The sequence below is a fragment of the Apiospora aurea genome (assembly GCF_038362705.1).
Source record: "Apiospora aurea strain CBS 24483 chromosome Unknown utg000008l_segment0_segment0, whole genome shotgun sequence".
Classification (NCBI taxonomy): Eukaryota; Fungi; Ascomycota; class Sordariomycetes; order Amphisphaeriales; family Apiosporaceae; genus Apiospora; species Apiospora aurea.
Genome location: NW_027117395.1, coordinates 4,951,972 through 4,961,178, shown reverse-complemented (window position 1 = coordinate 4,961,178; position 9,207 = coordinate 4,951,972). Strand labels below are relative to the sequence as shown.

Below are 9,207 nucleotides of genomic sequence, written 5' to 3'. Positions count from 1 at the left end.
ATGGCCTACCGCTTCAGCCTCCTCACCCTCCTCGCCGCTTCGGCCACGAGCGTCCACGCCGCGGTCCCCACCGTTAACGGCTTCACCCTGGCCTGGAGCGACGACTTCGAGGGCGCGGCGGGCAGCCTCCCCCAAAGCCGAGAACTGGATCTTCACCACCGGCACGTCGTACCCGGGCGGCGCCCGCAACTTCGGCACGGGCGAGATCCAGACCTACACCCAGGACACGGCCAACGTCCAGCTCGACGGCCAGGGCAACGTCAAGATCACCGCCATCAAGAACGGCGAGGCCTGGACCTCGGCCCGCATCGAGACGCAGCGCAAGGACTTTCTGGCGCCGGTGGGCGGCAAGAGTACGTTTTTATCCTTCCCCCTTTTTTCTTCCATGTCTCCCTTATTATGCGGCAGATGCTAACATACTTCTACTGTATAGTGCGCATCCAGGCTAGTCTGAGCACGCCCAAGGTCGCGCAGCCGTTGGGGTACTGGCCTGCATTCTGGACATTGGGAGCGGCCTTCCGCGGCGTCTACACGTGAGTAACACTGCCCTAGTAATCCGCAATAGCCGAATTAACCATCTCTCTATAGTAACTGGCCCATCGTCGGCGAGTTCGACATCCTCGAAAACGTCAACGGCGAAGACAAGGTCTACGCCACTCTGCACTGCGGCACCGCCCCCGGCGGCCCCTGCAACGAGAACGAGGGCATCGGCGGCAGCAAGGCGGGCTGCCCCAACGGGCCCTGCCCGGCCCACTTCCACACGTACGCGCTCGAGGTGGACCGCACGGCCGGCGACGGCCAGGAGAAGATGACCTGGTTCGTCGACGACGTGCAGTACCACCAGATCCTGCCGGGCCAGGTCGAGGCCAGCGCCTGGAAGGAGGCCGTCACCAAGCCGCACTTCCTGCTCATGAACCTCGCCATCGGCGGTGCGTTCCCCCAACAAGGGCGGCAAGACGACGCCCGTGGCGGACACTACCTCCGGCGGCGTGTTTAGTGCGGAGTACGTGGCCGTGTACTACTCGACGGGCAGCGGCAACGCCACCGCTAGGGCGGCCCCGCAGGCGCACTCTGGGGGTAAGCTCGGGGCCAAGTACTTCTCTTGAGCAGAGATAGGGGCTTGTTTGGCTTTTGGATCGAGGGGCTGCCAGCCTTTTGATAAGCTGGACGTTTCGTTTCACTTCCTTTCTTCTTCTTTTTCTTCTTTTTCTTCTTTTTCTTCTTTTTCTTCTTTTTCTTCTTTTTCTTCTTTTTCTTCTTTTTCTTCTTTTTCTTCTTTTCTTCTTTTTCTTCTTTTTCTTCTTTTTCTTCTTTTTCTTCTTTTTCTTCTTTTATATAACTCTGGGCATTGGACTGGGTTGGCGTTTTGGAGCATCTTTACTGCATTTTTTTCTCCTTCTTTGGCTTCACATTTCACTTCATGTACATTCTATATCGTGCTTTTACGAGGTAGCGGCATATGGGCGCGGCGCAGCTGGGAGCGAGACATACATTACTCTTTCAATGCATGTTTACTTATACAGACCCTTGGTCTTGCCCTGAGTCGTTTGTGACTTGTATTTGAACTTGTTGTTAGCCACTCCAGCAGTCGTTCCCTTGTGTTCGTGATGTTACTTCATAGGTGGGTGGTTTTCAGGGGTAAGTAGCTACAACAGCGTTGTCGCAACCTCCCGGCTGGACACGATACGATCAGTCGTTTTATGGATCGCTGAACGCTTGTTTGATAATAGCCCCCTGTGGTCGCACACCGAAAGGGACAGAGCCGCCCATCCTCCACCCCTTCTCCCTTTCCACTACTTCCCCTCAACCACTTCAGTCGTGACATGGTAATCGCCCGTCTGCGGAGAAGCAGGCGCGCATCCATGTGCGTCTGTCGACCCATCTCCCCTGTGTCCATGAGCTTCCACATCCTCCCCCAACTCGGATAGGTCGTCGAGGTTGTTCGCCCCCCTCACGCGCCGCTGTATCGCCGTCGCCATCTTCTTGCCGCAGAACGCGACCACCCCGGCATACGACCGTTTCCACGTCTCGAGGGGGCGCCCCAGGATCGAGAAGCCGAAGTGTAGTCGCATCAGGGGCTGCGGCACGGGGATGGACGAGGCGATGACGATGCTTCTGCTTTCGATGACGGTCCATTTAAGCAGGCCTGCGTTTGCATCTATGATACCCGGCAACATCAGCACTGGATAGGGGGATGTCGGTAGAATAGACCTACATATAAAGTCGGGACTGGCAAGGGCGGGTATGTGTGCTGTTTTGTAGATGGCGGCCGCCCCGGAACTGCCTCCCATGTTAGATATGTATCCGAAATCGAAGTTCGAACGGGCGCATTGGTGCGTACAAGACCTCCAACCCAAAAGCGACGGAGAACGCAGTCTTTTGCCCCAGGGGCATCTGCAGATGGTATAGGAGGATCGAATGGTACACGGCGAGGTAGGGGGTCGACGAAGGCACACGCTGCTAGGCAACTGTTAGCTAACATTGTAGTGCCTCAAGCTGGAGAGGATAGCTAGCGGACCTACACCCAGCAAACAAGCATAACCGAACCTGCGTATCGACCGGGACACATTTGGGAGGAGTGGGCATTTCGCCGCGAGGGTCCTGAGGAACATGACGACGGCGGCAAAGAAGAATATCTGAACGGCGGCTCCCAGAGACCACAGGATCCATTGATGAATCTTGCCAGGCACCAAGAGCCGGGTCAGCAGGGTGATGACGGCGAGTTTCGGAATGGCGAGGGACATGACGCTGGGGCAGGACGCGAGATAGATCCACTTGACGACGGCGATCTGGTCCTCTTGCGAGACGGTCCCGACGTGGCGGCCGAGGCCGTAGTCGACGGCTTTGGTGGAAAGGCCACAGGAAGTGACGATGCAGGACTGTAAATTGGCATGAAAAGAATGGACATTAATAAAATTGGCAAACCCGACGTAAATGCCGCTTCCGGGCTGACCCCCTGAAGCCTGAGAGTCCACCTACCAGTGCCAGCATGATCAAGTAGTCATCACTCCGCAACTTCGCCGCCATGTAGCCCTTCACGTAAAACCGTGCAAAAGCGAAGATGAAGGAGATACCGGTAAGACTCCATATCGAAACCAGTGTATGACTGTCTCGTCCATGGGTTACTTCTCTCGTCAAGGCGAGGAGCAGCATCGTTATATAGTATGGTGTCCTTCGTCGACTGGTTGACCGCGACAACAACAATGAAACGTCGTGAGCTGCGCAAGGTTGCCACGTTATTGCAACTTTCGCGAGGGGGCGGGGGTGGGAAACAAGGAGGTTTTAAAGCTGAGGGTTACACGGACATGTGGCCTTCTTCAGATGATCAAGGGAGATAGGAGAATAGTCTCCGGAGCAACATCAATTAGACTGGTTATTATTTGGCTTCTGTCGAGAACGCCTGCCGTTGAATGTACTACCCTGGATGGTTAAGTTTAACTCTGTTACCTCTACAAAAATGTACTTGGTAGGGGGAGTTAAACTATCCCCGAACGTCGTAGAGCCCGGCCAACTGAGACTAGGTTTATTCCTTTGACTATGGAATACGGCAGAGTCAACGAGTGAGAGATATCAGATGAACGGTTGACTAGCCTAGAAGGTAATAATGGCTCACCTGGGCCTGAACTCGGGAAAGTGCTTGGTATGCGATTTGCTGGCAATAACTAAAACATAACAAGGCATATATTCCTCAGGAGACGCATAGTGTCTATAGGAAGTCAATTGGTCTACATGCTATAGGTCGCAAGGCAGCTGGATAAAACTATAAAATTGGAGGGACAGTTCTGTAAGTCCTCAATCAATTCATGCCACCAAATTACCAGGCTGGTTTCCACTGTCCCCAAACCCTGAAATTCCACATGTTTGCCTTACAACGCATGCCTGCTGTCAATGCACGTCTGTATGATTCATGAAAGCCTCAAAGGCTGAATTGGAACACTGTTTGTCAAGTATGCCACCATTATAACCGAGGGCCGCGGCACTAAAGACGACGACGGTAGTTCAAAGAAAGTGGTAACTAGCGGCGACACCTGTCCCATTAAGCGTTTGTAATGCATATTTGGTCTGATCTAGATAAAAGCTTGACTACATAAGCGTCCCTCTCGTTCATCCGATGTGCAACGCCATCCCGGTAGACGGCAGACGGCAGACGGCATCTTCGGCGATATTCAATCCAAGATGCCTCGTTATGGTCCCGCAAGAAAAGGGGGATCCCGGACAGATGGAGGTAGACCGGCGTTGAATGGCCGCTAATGGTAGTCGGGGCCAGACTCCTCTAATTCCTGCTCCAACATCAGAGGCTATACTATACCCGCACTAGAGCAGTGTAGCTAGCGTAGACTATTGGGACGTCGGCAGTCTTAACCCAACTCTAGTTAATCTTGTAAGCGTAGCTGAGGATCTTTCAGCTGCGATCTAGCAGCCACTTAACACATCTCATTTCCCAGCAGCAGAAAACATTCTATATAGAGAAGGCAGCCAAGACAAGGTGTCACATCGAAGGGCCTCTCGGCTGTGCTCTCTCATCATTCTTTTGTACTGACCAAATACACTCTTTCCGTAGCACTATCTTCGTGTCTTTGATTTTCATCAGTATGCAACTGCACCCACTCCTGGTAGCGGGCCTCGGCGCCGTCGTGGCCGGCGCCCCGTCTACCCGCCTCATCCCCTCGTCCCCGCCGCTGAGCCCGCAGCAGCTATGCGACGACGTCCCGGCGCTGCCAGTGCTGCGGTCGCTCGGCGACACCGCCGCCGCCTCCGTCTGCAGCCGGCTCGCCCCGGTCCAGACGAAGACGGCCCAGGGCACGACGACGGTGCAGGAGACGGCCACGGTGACGGCCAAGACGGCCGCACAGACGACCGAGACCACCGTCGTCGACGGGCCTACGGACATCTCGACCGAGACCATCACGTGCGTTTCTCTCCAGTCTAGCCATGACTATGGCGCACCACACTACTATCGTTGTTGTTATGTATGCCATTTTCTAACTTCCAAAACAGCGAGACCGCGACCACCACCGCTCCCGCAACTTCCACCGCCTATACGACAGGTGTAGTGACGACGACGGTCATAGGACGGACCCCTGGTGGTCCCCCCGGTGGTCTCTCTGGTGGTCCCCAGGGTGGTCCCCAGGGAGTGCCGACAAGGAAGAAGAAGAAGCGAGGCGACAAGTGCGTGGTCAAGCCGAAGCCGACCAACTCGGCCTCGTCGACCAGCTCGGCCCCGACCAGCACCGCCACGAGTGATTCAGCCGACGGTAAACACATTTACATTCGCATCCCTCCCCCTTCCTCATCCCATCATCATCAAAAAAGTCAGTCGGCCATCGTTTTCTAACTCTGGAAAACAGCACTCAGCGGCTTCGCCGACGATGTCATCGCCGCGGCGTGCAGCTGCCTCACCGGCGCCGCCCCGACCGCGACGGAGACCATCACCGTAACCGCGACGGTGGCGACCGCGTCCCAGACCATCACGACCGGCACCGAGACTGTCCCGGCCACCACCACGGCCCCGGGCCTGACCACCGTCGCCACCTCGACGGGCGCCGCCACCACGACCGCAACCCAGACCGTCGCGACCGTGACCGTCGCCGACCCCAACGCCCCCGCGTCCACGACCACGGTGGTCGGCCCCGTCACCTTCTCCTACGTGACGTCCTACGACACCTACTGCTTCCCGCAGCAAGTCATCGTCCAGCCCAGCAGCGTGCCCGTGGCCGACGGCGCCCAGCCGGCCTCCTTCGAGTACGGCTTCCAGCAGTGCGCGGCCGCGTGCCTCGCCCGGGCGGACTGCGGCGAGATTTACGTCAACTACCCCGACCCCATCAACCCGGCCTGGGGCGTCAACTGCTACCTCGGCGCCTACCCGAACCGCCCCACCAATGGTCAATCCTTCACGGGTACCTGGAATGGCCAGGGCGACTTTAGCTGCAATAGGGTCGACGCTGCTTACCAGTACGGAGCGTGGTTCAACAGGCCTGACGGCCAGTCGGCAACAAACTGAGCGACTGATAGCGTTTCCCCTACTACTACACCAGGCTGAGTTGTTGGCACCTGTGCTTTTTGTTCGCCGTTGCATTTTCTTACTATCACGATGTGCTTCATTGCTTTAGTAATAATAGCTTCAGGGGTAATCTACAGAGCTTTTTATTAAACTTAAATATGCATCTTACATGTATGAAATAAACATAGTAGTTGCCGATTTGATTTCATTGTGACAAGGCGACTCGTTACCAAGGTGGCGCGTTACAGTACGGTCTGTCTTAGGAAGAACAAGACAAAGCCGCAACCATTTAGTGGTGTAGACTACTGACCTTTGACATGGTCTTCGCAAGCCTCGTAGTGTCCACAGTTGTCCCACAGGCTATGTGAGAGCGCAGATATATAGCATGATATTTGATGAAACTAAAGGAGAGTTGCTTTGCCGGGAGAGAAGCTATCCAAGTAAAGAAAGTGCGGTACGAAACCCAAGATTCAGTCAAGTCATTATCCACGTTCCGACGCTGATACCCAAAAAGCCCGTCGGCCTTAGTAAGGCTTCTGGCCAACAATGTTTCCCTGGGGAGAGTAGCGGCCGACGACGTAGGTCTGGCCGTTGGAGCCCTTGGCCGAGCCCATTCCGAGCTTGGTGGTGGACTTCCACATACACTGGGCTGGTGGTGAGGGAACAGCAATGTTAGCATGTGACGTTGTGCTACAAGGGGATTGGGGCATTCATGCTTACTGTAGTGGCCGTAGGAACCAAAGTTGCCCTGCGGGATGACCTCGCCGTGGTAGGTCTTCTCCTCATCCAGCCACAACTTGGCCGAGCTCTCGAGATTCAAGTTGCCGCTACCACTACATGTGAAGGATCCATATTAGCCATCGTTCCTTTTGCTATACCTACACTTGGTTGAAGAGCGGGACGGGTTTCAAACTGCTACTTACGCAGCGAGGTTCTCGCCCTGGCCGGGGCGCTGGTCGCCGGGCGAGTGCTCCATCTTGCCCTTCTGGGCCAACACCTTTGCGTACGCGGTGGCGTTGGCGGCCAGCTTGGCGTCCCAAGCGAGAGCCTTGAGAGCCTTGCCCTTGCGCTTGTTGTTGTGGAGGTTGAGGGCCTTCTGAGCGTCCTGCGAGATCGCCGCCATGATTCCCATAGAGGCCTCCTCCTCCGCGCCGTTCTCGGCGGCAGCAGCAGCCCCGACGGCGGCCTCACCTTCCTCGTGAGACAAGGGCTCGATAAGCTCACCGTCAGCTTCGGCGCCGTCAGCGGCAAGGGACTGCACGCCGACCGCCCCCTCTCCATCTTCGGAGACCAACTCGGCCATCAGGGCCTTGCCGCCGGGCCCCTTCATCGGCTGCTCGTGGCAGTACTTCTTGCCCAGCTCGGTGAAGTTGCCGTTGGCGTCCATGAGCTGCGCGGCGGGGCTGACGAAGTCGTCGGCGACGGTGCGCTGGAAGTCGAACAGGCCGTACTCGGCGATCCAGCTGGTCTGGTCCATCCAGTTGCAGACCTTGGCGGTGAACTTGAGGACGTTCTGGTAATTGCGGTCGATGCAGGCGATTTCGGTGACCATCTGTAGTAGGGTGAGTTGTCAGCATAATGCAAGGGAGCGTGGTTTGCCTGGAGGAAGATTCGTTAATACTTACGACGGGGATCTTGTTCCACTTGTTGTGCATGTTGGTGATGTACTTGATGGCCTCGTCGGCGTTGGTCGAGTAGTAGTGGAGGCAGAGGTAGTCGGGCTTGTCGTTGGGGATGAGCGACATGAACTTCTCGATCCACTTACGACCATTGTCGTCCTATTGCGGAGTTGTATTAGTCAATCTCAGATTTAGAACTAGGTTTTTGTGCACTTACAGAAGCAACGGCCGGGGACCCGAGTTTTCTCCCCTTGTTCTTCCGGAGCGGGATCATCTGGTTCATCCAAATGTCCCTTGCCTTCCCCGGGGTGATGCCATGACGCTCGGGCTCGTTGAAGAACAGGATAACGTTGAAGTTGTTGTTCTGGATGATGCTCCAGTCGTTGCCCGAGGTGCTGGACAGCTCGCGGACCATGGGGTGGAAGGCGGCGCGGCCCTTGAGCTCCGGGGGCACCCAGGCGTTCCAGTTGACCACGGCCGTCACCGGGCTGTTGGCGCCGAAGCCGACCTGGTCCAACTTACCGGGAATGGGCGGGTTGCCGGAGGTGTTGGTCCAGTCCCAGAGGATTTGGCGCTTCTTGATAACCATTTTCACGAGGGTTCAGGGGGTTAAGTAAAAAAAGGGGTAATGGAGGTAAATCAAACGTAGGGAATGAGCAGACGAGTAATAATGAGATAAAATATCGATGATCAAGTGCAATTGACATGTTCTGTATTGATTTAATTCACTCTCAGTTACCGCAGGAAAGCCTTGAATTTATATCCTGCCATCAGCATGTAGAGCCTCGTCAACAGCCTCGATCACGAATGACTGTCGAGTGGCTTGGCAACCCTGGACGCGCTAAAGCAAATCATCAGCCCTACCATTCCAGGGGCGCGGATCCTCCTTTGTTCATAGGCTGACGTGACATGTAACCCCAGGGGGGATATCTCAGCTCAAGTGACCGTCCGCTGTGACTGACGTAATCGCGGCTGTCACGTAGCGCAGCAGACAGCAAGCAACAGCAGCCAGCTCCGCCCCGCCGCCGACGCCGCCAATTCGGCGTATCTGAGGCCACAACGGACGGTGAATTCCCCAATCGGGCAACAAGAGTCTTTTCGGTAGGATCTCGACCCAGGCTCACCTGCCCACCTGAGCCTGCTCGGTGTACGCCGCCACTTTCGGCCCTCCCCTCCTGCGAAAGCCGCTCTTGGTAAGCTGGCCGTATATCATCGTTTGGGCTTACCTGATATCGCTTCTAGGACAGTTCACGCGGCCTCTCATGGTGTATTCCTTTGGAAAGGCAACAACGCCGCAGCGCCGACTTATGACGGGGTGACATAGTCGCCGCCTCGAAATCGAACTCATGACGATACGGTATGAACCACATGAGCTTCCAAGTCACCGCCAGTCGGTGAAGACCTGGACCTATTGGAATTGAGTTCGGTGCCAGGGGTAATTGTCCCAGATCCTTCGAAGCGAAGATGACACGCATGAACTACGAGGCGAAGCACAGGGCCAAGGGGCAAGGTGTATAAAGGGGGGCCTAGATGCGGCTACTGGAATCGACTTGGAAAACACACAAGCATCATCATCATCATCATCAT

The 9,207-nt window shown here is 55.8% G+C and overlaps 5 protein-coding genes across 5 annotated transcripts; 1 reads left to right on the top strand and 4 right to left on the bottom strand.

Moving 5' to 3' along the window:
• PG986_012994 (Minor extracellular protease vpr) lies at window positions 1-997 on the top strand (the record flags this gene model as incomplete). Its single annotated transcript, XM_066849216.1, has 4 exons — window positions 1-168; window positions 212-353; window positions 434-533; window positions 589-997. The coding sequence occupies 4 exons, from the start codon at window positions 1-3 to the stop codon at window positions 995-997; spliced, it is 819 nt and encodes a 272-aa protein (XP_066695912.1).
• Window positions 998-1,793: 796 nt separating this feature from the next.
• Window positions 1,794-3,153, bottom strand: PG986_012993 (uncharacterized protein; the record flags this gene model as incomplete). Its single annotated transcript, XM_066849215.1, has 5 exons — window positions 1,794-2,146; window positions 2,216-2,280; window positions 2,342-2,457; window positions 2,523-2,879; window positions 2,980-3,153. The coding sequence occupies 5 exons, from the start codon at window positions 3,151-3,153 to the stop codon at window positions 1,794-1,796; spliced, it is 1,065 nt and encodes a 354-aa protein (XP_066695911.1).
• A 1,541-nt stretch (window positions 3,154-4,694) lies between these two features.
• Window positions 4,695-4,934, bottom strand: PG986_012992 (uncharacterized protein; the record flags this gene model as incomplete). The annotated part of the gene is made up of 1 exon (XM_066849214.1): window positions 4,695-4,934. The coding sequence occupies one exon, from the start codon at window positions 4,932-4,934 to the stop codon at window positions 4,695-4,697; it is 240 nt and encodes a 79-aa protein (XP_066695910.1).
• Window positions 4,935-5,290: 356 nt separating this feature from the next.
• PG986_012991 (uncharacterized protein) lies at window positions 5,291-6,076 on the bottom strand (the record flags this gene model as incomplete). Its single annotated transcript, XM_066849213.1, has 1 exon — window positions 5,291-6,076. The coding sequence occupies one exon, from the start codon at window positions 6,074-6,076 to the stop codon at window positions 5,291-5,293; it is 786 nt and encodes a 261-aa protein (XP_066695909.1).
• Window positions 6,077-6,525: 449 nt separating this feature from the next.
• Window positions 6,526-8,209, bottom strand: PG986_012990 (uncharacterized protein; the record flags this gene model as incomplete). The annotated part of the gene is made up of 5 exons (XM_066849212.1): window positions 6,526-6,650; window positions 6,722-6,834; window positions 6,925-7,553; window positions 7,627-7,779; window positions 7,838-8,209. 5 exons carry the CDS (start codon window positions 8,207-8,209, stop codon window positions 6,526-6,528), a joined length of 1,392 nt encoding a protein of 463 aa, XP_066695908.1.
• Window positions 8,210-9,207: the final 998 nt, after the last annotated feature.